Source organism: Balaenoptera borealis, assembly GCF_965194805.1.
Source record: "Balaenoptera borealis genome assembly, chromosome: 12".
NCBI classification, from domain to species: Eukaryota; Metazoa; Chordata; class Mammalia; order Artiodactyla; family Balaenopteridae; genus Balaenoptera; species Balaenoptera borealis.
The window spans coordinates 57327580-57346507 of NC_138869.1; the positions used below are offsets into that span (position 1 = coordinate 57327580).

At 41.5% G+C, this 18928-nt stretch overlaps 1 protein-coding gene and 2 long non-coding RNA genes across 6 annotated transcripts in view; 2 read left to right on the forward strand and 1 right to left on the reverse strand.

Moving 5' to 3' along the window:
• The window catches only part of LOC309608562, a 733071-nt gene that overhangs the window by 253619 nt on the left and 460524 nt on the right, over positions 1-18928 (forward strand). The window lies entirely within an intron of this gene.
• The window catches only part of OSBPL10 (oxysterol binding protein like 10), a 389819-nt gene that overhangs the window by 214490 nt on the left and 156401 nt on the right, over positions 1-18928 (forward strand). For all 4 annotated transcript variants that reach the window (XM_082348482.1, XM_082348480.1, XM_082348479.1 and 1 more), the window contains one exon: positions 6518-6709. In XM_082348482.1, coding sequence (XP_082204608.1) covers positions 6518-6709 — 192 coding nt within the window. The remainder of the gene's footprint in view (positions 1-6517; positions 6710-18928) is intronic.
• LOC309608555 overlaps positions 1-18928 on the reverse strand; it is a 239459-nt gene that overhangs the window by 99664 nt on the left and 120867 nt on the right. The window lies entirely within an intron of this gene.

Consider the following 18928-nt stretch of genomic DNA (forward strand, 5'->3'; position numbering starts at 1 on the left):
AGCAGAAACAAACAAATAAAAAGCAGGGCAAAAGAAAAGGTTCATATGAAGCTATTAAGCAAAATAGTAGGATAGATTCATTTTAAAAACACTCCACATTAAAAAAAAAAAAACGCCACATTTTATTGAGATGTTGACTGCCAGGAAAACAAAAATCTGAATAATTTTAAGGCCCTGAATGTAATATTTTAAAAACTGTTATGCTTTTCCCTTTTGGTTGATTTTGAGGTATGTTTCCTTTTGGAAGAAAAGGAATAAACCACAATTTTTATGATTAGCTTTCACATCTTTAGAAATGGCATATTAATTTGTTTTTTTAGAGGAGACAGAAGGAATGTGATGAAATGATTTTAGTCAGTTGAATTTATTTTTCACAAAACATAACCAGGCCGGTTTGATTTTTCTGCCTCCCCTGGGCTATTTTATTCTGAAATATAGTGTCTTTTTTCCCGTTGCTGTGAAAGAGTTCAAGGAAGTGAGGAAAATATGCACCAAAATTATATGGCATTTGAAGGCTGTTATAATTGACTCTCAGCAATTTTTCCCATCAGAAAAATTTTCTACAGAAGCAGTTGCCATGAATGTATATTTAAGATATTCCCCTCCCCTACTCCTTTTCAGCTTTTTAATTTCAGCTGCAGCAAGCTTAATTATAAATTTTTGATACAAGTTTTAAGACGTTTTTATGACCAGCTGATGATCTTTTCAGTTTGAGGGTTTGTTTATTCCAAAATCCTAATGGGAAATTGCTCATTACTTATTTATACTAATTCTTTGCTTTTGGTACCCATGTATCATTGGAGCAATCCACAGGCACTTCGTGTTCTACAACAGATAGGTTTTCAAAAACGTGCAATCATAGTAAATGTACTTTGTACTTTTTTCTCTGAAGCAAACTTTTTTAGTAATTAGGATGATTACTCTTAATTTACCTTCTTTTTTTTGTAAGTTAAGGAAGTTAAGGTAAGGCTATGTCTGCTTAAGGCACTTGGATGAAAACAACCTTTAAATCCATATACTTGACTCTGGGCCCACTTAACAATCATTCACCTACTCGGTACCCAAAGGCCTTATTTTTATTAATTTTTGAATGATAATGATGACATTTATTGCATGCTTCCTATATGGCATGTGCTTTACCTATCTCTTTTCATGTTACTCTCCAACAACCCATGAGGTAACGTTAGCATTTTAGAAATGAAAACACCACGTTACTTTACTAGGCCACACAGCTCATGAGTGGCAGAGCGCAGATTTGAAACCAGGCCGTCAACTTGAGAAACCGTGGTCTTAACCACTCACCCACACTGTCCTGTGGGACTAGATCATCTCCTCTTGCTGCTCTTCTGGACGGTAGTCCCGTGATTCTGTTCTAAGCTTCCCAGACTAGACTGTCTCTCTCCGGCTTGTTGCTTGGTTTCCCTGCTGGAAATATTCTTTCTAGTGCTGCGTCTCCCTTTCCAGTCACACCTTTCCTTTATGACAGTTTGGGCCAGTAAATACAAAAAGGATGTCTGTGTGTCCCTGCCTTGAAACCTTGGGAAATGTAGAAATCCAAGGAAGAAAGAAGGGAAAAACCAAGAGGTTGGTAAATATAACACCTGATTACAGGTGGAATCCTGGGTGGGGTCTGAGCATCTGTGCTGTGTCTTACCTGCTACCTGTTCTCTTCTTTGGCATCACCCCATTTGTCAGGTAGGAACCCCACTTAGCTACTGCTACTTGCTGAGGGAGGGGGCACAGGGGGTGACTCTCCTAAGTAAAGAGTGGATCTCACTCCCGGGTAGGAGCCGTTACTCTTGCCTCAGAATTTTCTGCAGATGGCACACTTGGCATTTCTAGTTGCTCCCTTGAAGTCAATATTTGGAGCAAAACCTTGACATGTTGTTCCTCAAACTTTGATAATATTTTGTTTTAAATTAGTAGCAGAGAGGTTTGTGTATGACATCTAAGTGTAATTTTCTTTTTTTTTCAATATAGCTGTGCCACGCAGCTTGCAGGATCTTAGTTCCCCAACCAGGGATTGAACGCGCGCCCTTGGCAGTGAAAGAGTCCTAAGCACTGAACCGCCAGGGAATTCCCTAAGTGTAATTTTTTTAAAAATTAATTAATTAATTAATTATATATTTTTGGCTGCGTCAGGTCTTAGTTGTGGCACGCGGGCTCTTCATTGCTGTGTGCAGTTTTCTCTCTAGTTGAGGAGCATGGGCTCAGTAGTTGTGGAGCGTGGGCTTAGCGGGGGCCACTAGTGGCAGCATGAGGGATCTCAGTTCCCCGACCAGGGATCGAACCGGTGTCCCCTGCATTGCAAGACCGATTCCTAACCACTGGACCACCAGGGAAGTCCCCCTAAGTGTAATTTTCAAACACAACCTGGCCATTTTCGACAGGCCACCTTTTGGAAAGAGCCGCTTGTTTGTAGTAGTTGCAGTTTGCTGCCTTTTCTGCCTTTTTCTCCGGGTGCCTGATGACCTATGGGATTTATCAAGAGAGAGACTTGTTTTGCTCATATTTGCCCTGAGAGGAGACATGAGTGTGAATTAAACCATGAGAAACATACAGTGAATGGGAAATTAAAGGTTTTTTCGACTCAGATTTACTGCTTGTGAATTCAAGTGACAGCCATCAAGTAATGAGCGTGGGGTTAGACATCCACAGCAGAATCCTTTGGCTCCTGGGTGACTTTCCTGATTTATTGTCGTTTACATGCTAGTCCTTCAGGCAAAGGCGCCCCTTACCAGAGAGGTCTTCGTTTCTGATTTCTGATGGGTTCTCATTCTGCTTAGAATTTAGAAGTGTGGTTCCTTCTACAGTCTTGCTGACCATGTAGGTTCTCCAGTAATTATTTAATTACATTTTGGGCTGCATCACGACTTTGACCCTGTAGAAAATAAGGAGCAGGTCAGTGACTGCTTACAATTCTGTGCTAAGTGGCTTCTTAACATTTTAAAAATCAGTAATGCCTTCATCGATCAAGTTTTAAGGGCTATAAGGAGAGAAACAATCTTTGGCCATGCAGGCACTGTGCTAAGTATTTTTTTGCATGATCTACTTTAATCCTTATGATGGCACGTAAGGGTCAATATTATGATTCCTTTTTTAAAGATTAGGAAATTGATGCTTAATAAGAAAGCTTAACTCACTTGAGGCCACATAGCTGGAACCTGGTAGAGCTGGGGGTGTGGGCGAAACCTGGCTGTCTGGCTTCAAAGCCCAGTGAAAAAATCTGCCTTTTCTTGGGTTGGAATAAGGCTCCCAAACAATCAAAATGTATTTCAGAGTGGACCAAAGGGTGAATACGTTGTTCAGTAAAGTTCTTGGTGAAAATGAAAACAAAACAAACAAACCAGAAAAACAAAATGTATTTCAGTAGATTAATGCTTAGGCAAATTTGCGTCGCTGAAGAATTAAAGGCATAGCTTCTTTCCTCCTCTTCACTCCAAGGGGAAAGATTGAAGCTGAAAGTAGACGATTGTTGTATTTCATTGTGATCAAGGTATACTTAATTCTTAGACCACAGATTTCTCCAGTTACCTGTATATAAGCTGACTTAAAAGCAATACACTGCCTCCTGACTTTATCTGTCTTCCTATTAATTCTGTCCAGGTTCACATCCAGAGAAGTTTATAAGCTACCGTGGTACTGCAGGCTAACACAAAATTCTGATTTCTACCCTGGCTCCCACCCTGCTCCCCAACCCCTTGGAGATTTGTAAAATTGTGGATCATTAACTTTTAACAATGTTTAGACTTGTGACTGTTATCCAAGGCTGGAGGCTTTGAACTTCCTGTCTGGGTTGCTTTGTACGCCACCCGTGTCTCTTTATCTCCCTCAATTCTACTCAGGCTTCAAATTCTTTGCCCTCAGAACAGTCTCCTGTGATGAAATCAGCTCGCCTTGATCTTTCTCTTCTTCACTTTGACATTTTCTGGCTGTATTGCCAAATTAGCGTCTTGTCACACCCTTCCTTACTGTGTGTGTGTGTGTGTGTGTGTGTGTGTGTGTGTGTGCGTGCGCGTGTGCGTGTGTGTGTCGGTCTCGCTGTCTCTGTGTCTGTGCTCTTATATCCCCAGCAGTAGTATAAACATCTGTGGTGAAAGATGGCCTCATACATCTCATGTTTCACCTTGACATCACACATCAGATATTCTCCTTGGCACATAGTAGGTATTTGATAATTGGAATAGAGAAACTAGCATGAATCCAGCATAGCATCTAACTGCCTTTTTTTCTCAAGCTGAAATGAAGTGTAGAAACATTTAGAACACAGCTTTTTAATGTAGAAAATCTTGGGTCGATAATCCATTCACATGGTTCAGAATGAAAGAATATGAAAACTATGCAGTGAACAATCTCCCTCCCTCTCTGTTCCTACTCTCTCATTCCTAGCTTCTCCATGAATAAGTAGCCCACTTTGAGTTTCATGTGTATCCTTCTAGAGTATTTTTTGTTTTAAACAATGATTATAAACAAATGATAAAGACAGTAATTTTCCACATTTAAAAAAATTATTTATTTATTTATTTATTTATTTATTTATTTATTTTTGGCTGCGTTGGGTCTTTGTTGCTGCGCGCGGGCTTTCTCTAGTTGCGCGAGCGGGGGCTACTCTGCATTGCGGTGCGCGGGCTTCTCATTGCGGTGGCTTCTCTTGTTGCGGAGCACGGGCTCTAGGCACGTGGGCTTCAGTAGTTGTGGCTCGCGGGCTCAGTAGTTGTGGCCCGCGGGCTCTAGAGCACAGGCTCAGTAGTTGTGGCTCACGGGCTTAGTTGCTCCGCGGCATGTGGGATCTTCCTGGACCAGGGCTTGAACCCGTGTCCCCTGCACTGGCAGGCGGATTCTTAACCACTGCGCCACCAGGGAAGCCCTAATTTTCCACATTTTGACACAGAACTTTGCATACTATAGAACAGTTAGGAACCTTGCTTTTTTCACTTAACTGTATAGTTTAGAGATTTCTTTTTCCAGACCAGTTCACGGAGACCTTTCTTATAATCCTACTACATCCTGGTCGTGTTCCGTCATGGAGGTGTGCCGTGTCTTATTAACCTGTCCTAGACGGAGGGACATTTGCATTGTTTCCCATCCTTTGCCATTAAACATATGACTTTGGTGACTACTGGGCACAGATGCCGTTCCACCTGGGTGCAGGTGTATGGAGGAGACATTCCCAAACAGGGCATTGCTGGATCATGGGGAAGCGAATCTGTAACTGGGACAGGTCCTGCCAGATTGCCCTCCTCGCGCTTTCTGCCACCTTATACTCCCACAAACCCATCTGTCTAAGGTCCTGTCAGTAGACTGGGTACTCATACTTTAGGATTTGTGCCAATCCAGTGGGTGAAAGATGGTATATCTAAATGTGGTTTTATTGTATGAGTACAGTTGAACATGTTTTCATATAATTTAAGGGCCATTTATATTTCTTTTTTTTTTGTGAATTGTCTGTTCATATCTTGACCTATTTTAATAGTTTGTTGTTCTTTTTAATTCCTAGGCACTATATTCCTATTTACAAATTAGAATGATGAGCCTTTTGTCTGTGAAACTAGTTGAAAATATTTTTCCTAGTTTATCAGTTGGCTTTGTCAGTGGCAGGAGTGGGTTTTTAAAATTTGTTTCATGTGCAGAAGTTTTCAATTTTTAGGGCGTCAAGTTTATTGAGCTTTTCTCTTATGGCTTTTGGATTTGGAGGTGTTAGGTCTTCCCTACCCCAAGGCTACATGTTTTCTTCTAGTGCTTTTTCTTTTTTTTCTCTTAAGTCTTTGATCCATTTGGGGGTCTGTGATCGGAGAGATAAATCCAACTTTGTTTTTCAGTTGGCTGCCCAGTTATCCCAACACCAGTTATTGAAAAATTCATCTCCACTAAGTTGTGATGCCGTCCTTATCATGTACTCAGTTGTTATTTGGATGATATGTTACAATAGGATGAAATACCAGCACTGCACTGACAAATGGGGATTAATTGGTGGATTACTTGGTACATTCATTCACTTATGCAGCAAACATGTATTAAGTACTTAATGAATAACAGTCATGATGTGCCAGGTCTTGGGGATATAAAGATGAGTTTGAAAGAATCAAAGTTTAGCTGGGCAATGAATATAACCTCGATGTAGTGGAAGAAGAGCACAGAGGGGCTGAGACAGACAGGGGATGCTCCATGCAGCACAGAGCGTTCAGCTGGCTTTGCTGGCAGGAGGGGAGGGCATTTAGGAAGGGGAGCACAGCACCCCGAGAGCCTGTGGTATTGGGGGCCTCAGAGTAGCTCTCCACGGCCATATTTTGGGGCAGGAGACATGACCGGAGGCGAGACCAGAAGCGTAGTTAATGGAGACAGTGTCTCTGGCCTGAGTGAGTGTGGGATTAGAGCATGTAGTGCCGGGTACCCCCGCAGCTCCTTGTCCCTCTAAAGACGAAGGGGAAAGCCTGAGAGGTCCAACATAAACGGAAGCCAACACTTGGTTGTGTTCTGCAGGTCGTTGTTGAGTTTTGATGCCTGTTGCTTATTCTAGACGACTCCAAGCTCCCGAAGCCGAAGTCTCACGTTGCTCCCCCATGGAACACCCAATTCTGCATCTCCCTGTAGCCAGAGACACCTCGGTGCGGGGGCCCCCGGCGTGGTCACAATCACACATCACAAGTCGCCTGCTGCCGCCCGAAGAGCCAAGAGTCAGTATTCCGGCCAGCTTCATGAAGTCAGAGAGGTACGTCTTGTTCTTCTCCTAGGTTCAGTCTTCTGTGGGAGGTGAGGGCTGTGATGTTGCTCTGCCAGCTTCTCTTCCTTTGTACCGTCTTGATTGATGGAGAGAGAGGACCAGAAGCAAACCTCCCAGACACAGCCATGACAATCCCTCCTGGTTTAAAAAAAATAATTATTTCTGGGAATTCCCTGGCTGTCCAGTGGTTAGGCTGCGCGCTTCCACTGCAGGGGGCATGGGTTGATCCCTGGTCAGGGAAATAAGATCCCGCATGAAAAAAAAAAAACGGTTAAAAAAAATTATTTCTGTTTCTTGAGTTAAGTGAGTTTTAGGAGACCTCTGCCAGAGCTCAGAAAGCAGAGGACACCAATCCATAGTAACACGGAAGGAGATGGAAGGGCCATTCATTAAGGCCTCCATGCTCACAGCAGAGAAGAGAAAGAACAGAAAGAGGGTAATTAGGAAATAATTGAGGGCATTTTAAAACTCAGGAAGTGGTGGACCTAAAGCTGGTTTCCCCTTTTCTGCTTCACTTTATGAAATGCTTACCTGCTCTCACCATCACATATACACTCCAGGGAGGTGTGGGGCAGTGAAAAGAGCACTGTCCTTGGAAGCAGAAGACTCTGTTGCCTTAAAGCTTGGAACCCAAGTTTCTGCATCCATGAAATGGGAATAACACAGGCCCTACCAGCCTCTCAGGGGAGATTTGAGGATCACAGATGATAGTGTACATGAAAGCCCTTCCACTGGGTATGCCTTAGGGGTTATGTTTTGTTTTTACTTTTGATTCACTGGGAAGTCATCAGTTTGGGGCTCCCAGGTCCTTAGTATTTGTATCGTCCTTTGCGACTGTTGCCAAGAACAGACTGTGTAATATCGCTTATATGTGAAATCTAGAAAAATGTTACAGATGATCTTATTTGCAAAGCAGAAATAGAGACACAGATGTAGAGAACAAATGTATGGATACCAAGGGGGGAAGGAGGGGTGGGGTGAATTGGGAGATTGGGATTGACATACATACACTACTATGTATAAAGTAGATAACTAATAAGGACCTACTGCATAGCACAGGGAACTCTACTCAATGCTCTGTGGTGACCTAAATGGGAAGGAAATCCAAAAGGAGGGGATATATGTATACGTATAGCTGATTCACTTTGCTATACAGCAGAAACTAACACAACATTGTAAAGCAACTATACTCCAATAAAAATTAATAAAAATTTTTAATTTAATTTAAATAAAAAAAAATTGTATAAAATAAATGATCTTCATCTTAGTTTTCTAACTTGTGTTGAGTGCTGAGGCTTTTTGCCCTGCAGCTGACTTGTGTAGGCACCAGCTTGTCCTCTTAAAGAAGTAGCAGAGTCCTTACTCCGTGTCAAGCAGGAGAATGGGGCTCCCAGAATAGGGTCTTGCTATGGCTTGAATCAGCATGCATCTTGTTTTATTTTTTAAATGTCGTGAGCCAAGTAGTGCTGTGTCAGCTGGCTATCTTGTTCTAATTCTGGCCCAGGACAGAAAATCTGAAATCTTCTGATTCAGATCTGTAGATGCATATGAAAGACATTTTTGGATAGATTTACACATGCATATACTCTTTATTGCCTAATAAAGAAAAGGTACAGAGTCAGATGTTCTCTTTGAGATAGTCACCCTGATGTGAAAAAAAAAAAAACACAAAAACTGTTTGGCTATGAGCTTAATTTCGCTACCTTGGATGATATACGAGCAGTGATTGTGGTGCACATGGCTTTTCACTTGTCATGGTACCTTTTCAAAAAGCTATATTATGGAAAAACTTTGAATGTACACAAAGCAGAAGAGAATAATGGTCCCCATCACCCAACTTAAGTAATTCCAAACCTCTGTTGTTCTTTTTTCATCTATTTTCCCCCCTTTCTTTGGGGTGAGTTGAGTATTTTAAGGAAATCTTAAATATTTTATCATTGCCAGTAAATGTTTCAATATTTATCCAACAGATAAGGACTTTAAAAAAAAAACAGGAAAACCGCAATACCATCATGTCGCTGTTATGTAAACCTCATTGCATATATATTTTGCAAGTACTTTAGAGACTTTAACCTTAAAAAAAAAAAAAGAAAAGAGTAAGTTCATGGTATTTTGAGAATTCTTTTAATTCTAACAAATCTCTGATAGACTTAACTATTCTAAGTGTTGATAGGAGGCCTGGTACATATGAAAACAAAAGGAGGAGGTGGGTGCTTGTGTTTAGTGAGCAGTGGCCCAAATAAAAGTTGGGGGACCTGGCTTAACTTTTAGTAGCATTTGATTTCATATAATGCCAAGATCTGTTCTACATCCATTTTTAAGAATTCAAGTTTTTAAAAGGATAAGAGTATGTTCTTTGGGTATGTCTGTATAAAAACGTTTAATTGTATGACGTATATAATGCAGAAGAAATCTACAGAAGATCAGAATAACCCATGACCCTGCCTCCCTTCACATAACCACTGTTAACCTTTCAATGAATTTACTTCTTTTTTTTTAAACTTTATTTTGTGAGATTCCAAAGAGAGAAATACTCATTTTATTTTTTTACTTTTCTTTTATTATTTTTTAAAAATTGAAGTATAATTGATTTACAATGTTGCATTAGTTTCAGGTGAATTAACTTCTTTTTTTAATATGAGTTACATATGTAGATATGTAAAAATTCTATAGTATAATCTAAACTTTGTAAATGACTTATATTTTTTCTTATATTATTATCATATTATTTCTTATCATATTATTATCATATTATTTTCTCTCCATTTTCCATCAATGGTGGGAAATATTGAAATTTCCCAGGGAGTTTTCATTATATGACAAATAACTAGGTGACATGCCTCCATAGCTGTTTTGGTTTGGTTGTTGTACTCCTGGGCAACAACCAGGTATCTTCTTCAGGTGATTGCTTTTGTTTGTGATGACCCTGCTTGCTGAAAATTAATCGTAAGCGAGCTCGTCGAGATGTATACAAACACTGGCAGTTGAGAGTTGCAGGGTGGCGGACATCTTGAAGAGAAGGCAGAAGTTTTGATTCTCAAATTTCATGCCCAGCTTCCCTCCTGACTGGAGAAGGGTGACTGTTCTGTGACATCATTCCTTTTATGATATGGACCAGTCCGCCTTGGGAACTGAGAAAATTTCATCCTGACCAGAAAGTTCTGCAGTTTTAAAAGTCTATTAATCTCAAAGTATAAAGGCACCTCAGCTTTTGAATGCCACTGTATTTATTTATAAAATAACTAGAAGAAAATGGAATAGGGTTTTTAATCCAGCCGTACAGGGAAGATAAACTTATGGCCACTGAAGCAAGGGAGAAAATCATCGTCCACAAGACAGATGTGCCCGAATATCTGAAGAACAAAAGAAAAATAGCCCAGCCACAGGCAACAGAATCAGTATTAAATGGAATGCCACAACATGGGTGAAGATAGTGAGACAGTTTAAAAGATGAAATGGTTATTATCCAAAATATAAAGAATTGAGATCCCAAAGGTCAATACCCAAAGTCATCTCTGGAAGTGGCAAGGAGAGATGAATATAGAAAATTCAAGACGTGATATCATCGTGAAGAACAGGTGTATCCTCCTTAGCAATTCAAGAAATGGAAATCAAGACTACTTCGTCTATCAGATTACCAGAAATAATTGCAGGTTACGGTGGTAAGAAATATTGGCAGTGCTGCATATTTTCTTTTTGCTATAGTCTGGTGATATATAATAAGAACTAAACACAAAACAAAGCTCTTCATTGCCATTGACCCATATATTTCCTGTTGGGAACTATATTCTGAGGAAATCCATGGAATTGGGGGTAGAGGAGGAAAGTTAATTTGGGTTAAGGTATTCATACTAGTAAAGTGAAAGATTCAACACAGAGCATTCTGGGAATGACTGAATGAACAATAATACACTTAACATGCTGAATTACTATATAGCAATTCAAGATAAAAGTCTTGTAAGTATCATTTCTACTTGGACATGTGTATATAAAATAAGAAAATCAGAATAGAGAATATTGTACACACATTGGCCCATATGTCCATATTAATAAAGTCCAGAAAGTGTTTAAAAGAGGTGGTTCCAGAATTTTGGATTTTACTTGCGTTTAAAATTTAGAAATAGAATTTTCGGAGAACTTAGTGTTGCAGGTTTTAAAATTTGCCTGGTACGGATGTTTTTAAAGCACAGTGACAATCTGTTACCACCATCTCATAAAAGCACGTTTAATCCCCCCGCCCCCGCCAAGGCATATAATCTTAGAATAAAGGGCCATTTATTGCATTGAATAAGTTTAGTTTTATGAAAACCATACTGCATTTCCCTTGTTTTTAATTTTTTATCTTATATTGGAAGAACGTTCATCATGGATTGATTCCAGCCTATGAATCTGTGTTTTAAACCACTGATTAACACTGATTTTTTTTTTTTTTTTAAATTATTTTATTTATTTATTTTTGGCTGTGTTGGGTCTCCATTTCTGCGCTAGGGCCCTCTCTAGTTGCGGCGAGCAGGGGCCACTCCTCATCGCGGTGCGCGGGCCTCCCACCGCCGCGGCCTCTCCTGTTGCGGAGCACAGGCTCCAGACGCGCAGGCTCAGTAGTTGTGGCTCACGGGCCCAGTCGCTCCGCGGCATGTGGGATCTTCCCAGACCAGGGCTCGAACCCGTGTCCCCTGCATTGGCAGGCGGACTCTCAACCACTGCGCCACCAGGGAAGCCCAACACTGATTTTTTAACTGTCTCACCCTTATGCCCCGCTGTCCACAGGGTAAAGTTTGCACTCTTCAGTGTGGCAAACAAGGCCTTCTGAAGTCTGCCCATCTCTGCCTCTCCGTCTGGCTGCCTGGCCTCAGCCTTCCTCCTCCTCCCCGCCCTGCACTTCCTGCCTCCCTCTGTTGGGAGGTACATTGCACAATAGAACTTTCTGCCACCATGGAAATGTTCTATCACTTTGCGCCCCACCCCCTGGGGAGCCGTTACTTACATGAGGCTAATGAGCTCTTGAAATGTGGCTGGCCTAAATTGAAATGTACTTTAATGAACACTGCATGTGAAAGTGCACGTGAGATTTCAAAGACAGTACCCCAAAAAGGTAAAATGTGTCATGAATAATGTCTTAATACTCATGGCAGGTGGAAGTGAACATCTTTTCTATATGTTAGGTTAAATTAAGTATATTAAAATTAACTTCACCTGTTCCTTTTTATCTTTTTAAGTGTGCCTACCAGGAAATTTAAAATTACATATGTGCCTCCCATTAGTGCCACTGCAATTGTTTTATAAATAGAATCTAATATATTTTATTTTTATTTATTTATTTAAAAAATATATTTATTTATTTATTTATTTGGCTGCGCTGGGTCTTAGTTGCAGCACGCGGGATCTTCGTTGCCGCCTGTGGGTTCTTTAGTTGCGGCTTGCGGGATCTAGTTCCCTGACCAGGGATCGAACCCTGGGCCCCTTGCATTGAGAGCGTAGAGTCTAACCACTGGACCACCAAGGAAGTCCCGAATCTAATATATTTTAAAAAATCAATTTGAGCCCCTAGCTGTTTAAGCATTTGATGATTGAAATGTGTGGTATTCTAACTTTTACACTTTTAGCGGCATTATAACAGGTTTTAACGTTATTTAACGTTATTTAAATGGACACAAGTTCAGTTGGTACAGGTATAGTGTAATTTTTATAAAATTCCTGTTCACTAGATGCTTTCTGAAAATATACACCCCTCATACCTGTTTATATGTGTGTGCTGTGTGTGTGTGTGTGTGTGTGTGTGTGTGTGTACACACCTGCATACATGAATTGAAGAGCATAAAGTAGGAAAGTCAGAGGTTTCTTCCTTTCCTAATTCTTCATTGCTGTTTCCCAGGAGTGGCTACTGAGGAAATGATCTGAGTGTCTGCACACATGACAGCACATGTCTGTGCGCAGAGCTGTGTGTATGTGTGGGACTATTTGTGGTCTCCAACAGGTTTTAACTATTTTCTTCCTGGGATTAGAGTTAAGAAAATTCTCTAAAGAGAGTCCCTACTAAAATTTTTCTCTAAGTCCAAATATGGTAATAGGCATGGGCATAATAAATATTTGAGCAACAGAGTAAGATTTGTAGAGCCCGGGTTCTTCTGGCTTTGACCAAATAATTTTTTGTAGTTGTGACATTTGAGACTTAAATACACTTAATTCAGTAGGGAGACTTTGGACTCTGTAGCTTGATGACAGAAAAGGTCATGTTATTGCATTGTAATGGGTGAGGGTGAGGCATAAATGTAGATTTAATTAAGCGTTCAGTGATCATTTATTGACAAATAGCAATTATCCTTCTCTTAAACTTTTTAAAATTGTTACATAGCTTGCTTCCAGCCACATCACATCACGTACCTTTTTATTTTTTGGCCGTGCCATGCGGCGTGCGGGATCTTAGTTCCCCGACCAGGGATCGAACCCGTACCCCCTGCATTGGAAGCGCAGAGTCTTAACCACTGGATCTCCAGGGAAGTCCCCAGGCCACATACCCATTTGAAGAGAGGGCTGTGTGCTGCCCTGGTGTATAATGGGTAGATAAACTGTATTGAGGCCATGTCCTTTAATATGGTTTTAAATAAACCTTTCACAGAGTATAATGTGTGGAGGAGAGTGTGTTTATGTGGTTCCAGCTGTGTGAATTCATATGTATGTTTCTTCATTTAATGCACTGTCATGTTTACTTAATGCACATATAAGGAGGGATGCTTTAATGAGGTGCCATCTTTATAAATGATACTGACTCAGTATTCTCCCTTCAGGACGGTTTGGTTTGATTCTGATACACGCGGATGTAGTGAATGCCTGCTTAGAAACCTTGATTCATGTATACAACCTTTGCTATGGAAGCAGTAACTGTCAGTACCCTGACGAATTTTATTAGCTGATCAGTGTTAAGGTAGTGGTCAGTACTGGCAGCACTGAATACAGCCCATCCCATCACCAGGGAAACCGCATTTAAGGTATAAAGTGCCTTTATCCTTTGTGTGAACAGAATGATTATTTTTAAAAATGTCCCAAATTAATTCTCCTGTGTACTTTTTGGATAAATGATGACCAGTAACCCTCAAGTGCATTGGAGTGGCGATTTGCAATCTCTCAAAATATGTCAGCCCCGGACTTCAGTTTTCAAAAACTGTAATGCAGAGTTCCTTAATAGCAGTTATTTCCAAATGTTTTTAAAGCAGTAGAGTATTATTCTCAAATAAAAATATTATAGATCCCTACTATATAAAAACAGTGCTTTATTAGTGCAGATTTACTTTAGAAGGCGGAATGGGCATTTACTGATTGATTCCAAGTTGACTTGGAATAGTATTTATGACCCCCATTGTGATCTCTTAGTTTCTGTATCCATGCAATTTGAAACAAACATTTGGTGGTGCCCCTTGGAGATCCTCTGAGAACCCAGTTTGAGAGTCACTGGATTTTGGCATTAGCAGTATTTCAGGTGAATAACAACAATAGCAAAGTAGTGAGGTCATGTCCCCTGTCAACCTCCAACTTGCTGTCTCTCAAACTGCTGCCCTGGGGGAAGGAAGCTCTGCCTGCTTAGGGCACCGCTGGGGGCATGCGGAAGGTGGGGGAGGCTGAGGGCGGAACTAACCACAAAAGGACTAACTGCCTGGTCTCCGGGAAAGCTGGGGTTGCTCACAGCTTTCTGTTCCTCACCTTGGTTGACTGCTAGGTTCTGGCTTTGCTGGTTATAATTCTAATCCCTCTTTTCCCACTTTTATCCCAACTTCTCCCAGAATTCCTTCCTTACCCTCAGTTGATTCTCTTGCTAGGCTTGTTTTTCTTTCATTATTCTGTTACATTTGGAAATGAGGCATTTATTTGTTTACTTGTTTAATGTCTGACCCCTTTTGTCCATCAAGAGGTTTTTTTTTTAAAACCTCTTTATTTCTCAACCCTTAGCACAGTACCTGGCACGTAGTAGGTGCTCAATAAAAATTGGAGTAAATGAGTGATTTTTCATGAAGGGGATCATAGCCATTGGGAAACACTCCTCTGCAGATTTGGTTAAAAGCTTTTGGTGAGGAAGGGATTTCTTGCCCTGTAGCATATTTTTAGGAGAGTTACGGTCCCAAAACAGAAACAGTGGGGTGCTTGGGTCCAGCTGTATTATGTATTTACAGTGGGCTGCCTTCCACTCTGCCCCAGACATGCTTAGGTCTTTCTTTTCTTAGTTCCTGGTACACTTTATATCTACCTACGTTTTTAGCAAATATGTCTTTATGTTATAATTATCTTTAAAAATCTCCCCACTAGTGTATAAACTTCTTCCCCAAAGGCATGGATTCATTAATAACAATAGTGACTGTTACATGAACAATAATATTTCATACTTGTTGGGGTCTTACTGTGGCCCACGTACTGTGCTCAGCTTTACTTGTGTGATCCTCAGGTCAGCCCTGCAAGGTAGATATTATTGTTGTCTGTTTTACAGATGGGAAACTGAGGCATAGAGAGGTTAAGGCAAAGAGAGGCATATCAGCCAGGGCTCCACCAGAGAAACATATCCAGCGGAAGATGTATGTGAAGAGATGTATTGCAAGGACTTGGCTTATGTGCAGTTTTGGGGCCTGCCTCTCAGCCACTGGTCCAGGTGGCTCTCTATCCACAAAACTGCTTCTTCAGAAAAGCCTCAGCTTTGCCCTCAAGGCCTTTCAGTGGGACCTGGCCCACCCAGATTATCTGGGTAATCTCTCTCACTTCAAGTCAACTGATTATGAACTGTAATCACACCTACAGAAGACTTCACAGAAACATTTAGATGAGTGATTGAATCACTGCCAAGTTGACACATCAAAAAGGCCATCACAAGAGGTCACACAGGTAATAAGTGGTTGTTTCTGGCCTGGGTGTTAGTTCCTATGTTGGGAGTTGTGCAAAAGATGGGATTCCTGATGCATCATCAGTCTATACAGGAGATAATAGGATTCATGCCTGGGAGTATAGTGATTTCTCTGGGCAACCCTTACCCTTGTCACTAGTGATTTAAAAAAAAGTGGGGGGGGGGTTGAGTGGTTAATGATGACCAGCCTATTGAGTTTTGTGCCATGTGACTCTACCATCCTGAACAAAGCTGTCAGACCAGCTGTCGCTGCTTTGTCCTCTAGCCCGGCCTTTGGACTTGGAGGTGGTCTTAAGTGGGAACTCTATAATGAGATTAACTGCCCCTTTAGAGTGTGAATGGGAAGCACACAGATGCCAGGTGGTGGAGAAGAAGTAGTTAGTGGAGAAATGAACTGCTGTCAGCAGAATGTAAGCAGCTAAGTCACGAACTGGTAGATCCCAGAGGTTACCATTGTATTAGTCAGCATGCTTCAGGGAAACAGAACCAATAGGGTTGGGGGTGGGGGAAGGAAGAAGGTTTACTTTAAGGAATTGGTTCGCGTGAGTCTGGAGGCTGGCACGTCCAATAGGTAGGCTGCAGGGTGGTCAGGCAGGCCGGAGACCCAGAGAAGAGCCCGGGCCACGGTTCACGTCTGAAGGCTGTGTACCAGCAGAATTTCTTCATGCTTGGAGGAGGTCAGTCTTTTGTTCTATACAGGCCATGGGCTGATTGGATGAGACCCACCCACAATACAGAGGGCAATCTTCTCTGCTCAGAGTCTACCAACTTAAATGTTAATCTCATCCAAAGACAGCCTCATAGAAACATCCAGAATAATATTTGTTTAAATACCTGGGCACCATGGCCCAGCCGAGTTGACACATAAAATTAACCATCACAAGCACCCTAGACTGTTGTATTCCCCCTGTAGCCTTCCTGTATGTGTCTGCCCTGAGGTCTTGTTTCTGGAAAGCTCACACGGCTTGACTGTCTTCAGTCAAACCAGGCTCGGGTCCAGCGCTGGCCTCTGATGTGGGCTTGGAATGATGTGTGCAGCCCTGGCTCTTGTCCAGGGACTGGATAATCTAGGTGGTTGGTTAAACTAACATGAAAATTATTTGGTGCTACAGTGGTTAATGGCAGTAGGAATTCACTGGAAAGTGAGGGCCAGTTTGGGCTGGCCGCCCCTCCACATGGACCCGTACCCTTTGGGTTCCACAAGTCAGTGGGACCCCTGGAAAAATCAGACCCCTGGATTATTAGACTATTGCTGAGAAAAATGATATATATGGTGAGGGAACCTGTTTGTCTCTGCCTCTCTCTGGCTTGCAGAAAATTCATGGTTCAGACACCTTTGAAGCGTTACACTCAGAAGGAAGCTAAGTGGCAGATTATTTTGTGTCACTTTTCTGTGACAGAAAAGACTAATGCATGTTTTTACCCTACGTGGCAATTTAATACAAGGAACCTTCCTATCAGTGCCCTCGGGCCAAGAGATAATAACGTAGTTTTGGATATTGACAAGGAGGGAAGTTAGACAAGTTCGTCCTTTGGCGCTCAAGCCACCCTTGGAACTTGTGTCTTACGATCTGATTCTTGGTGATTTTTGCAGAAGATGTTGTTTTGTTCCTAGTGGCTCATAGTAGGACTTTAGGATAAGACAGGGATCCTTCCTCATTTAAAACCCAGTCATCTTGTTCTGTTTTCAGCAGAGGCACTATTCCTCTCTCCCACCCACACTGGATGCTTGAGCACAACAGGCTTGCAGGTGAATTACAGTATTCCCTTAACTACCCACCTTCCTTAGCTACCTCTTTGCCCCCCTGCTGGGACCATGATCATTTTCCATTGCTTTGATCCGAGTTTTCTCTAGTTCATTTTTAAGGTGTAGCATCTTTTGCTTCTGTTATACTTTCGTATTAGAGATTGAGCAACATAAACAGTCCTGATTGAAAAATCAAAGCCCCATTGGACTTTGATTCCTTTTTCTACCAGGGCAAGCAGTTTGCAAATGGCTGTGAACAGGTCACAGTCAGGAGATTAGAAAAAATTTTTTGAAGTTTTCTAAAAGCGATAGAAGACAATTCACAAGTGTCTTTAAAGAGGATACAAAGGAAACCAGTAGAGAAGCAGTTGATTTCCAGTGAAAAATCAAAGGATATTACATGGTGCCACAGAATTCCTATTTCCTATTAACCTTAATCTATTACTGTATTTCTTGACTTCTTTTTTTTAAAATAAGAACTGTGTCATTAATAGGTATCACTATTTTATATGAAGTTCTGTTTTTGTAGGAAAAAGCATGTTCATGTCTGGAAATATGTACTAGATGCTTGGAGTCTCCGCTAACCAGGCTTAAGGCATATGTGTGCATATGAAGCTTATAGGACTGTAGTCCAGGTTTCTCCAAACATACTTGGTCACCCACCCTTGTCAAAAAATGTATGCCTCCCATTAGATATGTATTTATTTACGAAGTATTACATCTAAAACTGATTTGATATATTATGAACATTAATCAAATATATAGAAACAGAAAGAAATAGATTAAAAAAACAGTAAACAGCCCTGATTATCTATTGCTGTATCACAAAGCAGCCTCTAACCTGACAGCGTGAAACTACAACAATCCTCTCTTTTGTTCAGGAATCGGCCATGTGGGCAGGTGTATTAGGATGACGTGGCCTCACACTGAGGGTGTCTGGGCTCCTCGGGGGATCCTCCGTCGGGGGCAGGCTGGGCACCTCCCTGTCTTTGTGTCCAAACAGGCCCTCCAGCTCGGTGGCTTCCGACTTCTTAGGTGGCAGCTCAGGACTCAGGGCAAGTGTCCTGGGAACAGGAAGTGAACGTTGCTGGTTTCTTGAAACCTGGGCCTGAAATTGGCACTTTGTCGCTCATATTTTAGGGCTCACAGAACACAGAACACAGATTTAGGGGGAGGGGACAGAGACCCAACCCCCTTGATGGGAGCAATAGCTAAAACCATTTTTCGTCTACCAAATAAGCCATTTATGTGTTTTATGTATATTACTGTAACCGAAATAGCCACATATCTGTTTCTTGCTCCTTTGCTTCCAGAATTTGGATCCTGTATTAGTTTCCCAGGGCTGCTACAACCAAGTACCCCAAACTGGGTGACTTAAAACACATACATTTATTGTCTCACAAACTGGAGACTGGAAGTCTGAAATCATGGTGTCTGCAAGGTTGGCTCCTTCTGGAGCCTCCGAGGGAGGCTGTAATTCCGTGCCTGTCTCCCGGCTTTGGTGGTTGCCAGCAATCCTTGGCTTGTAGGTGCATCCTTCCAATTTCTGGCTCCTTCATCCTGTGACCTTCTCCCCACG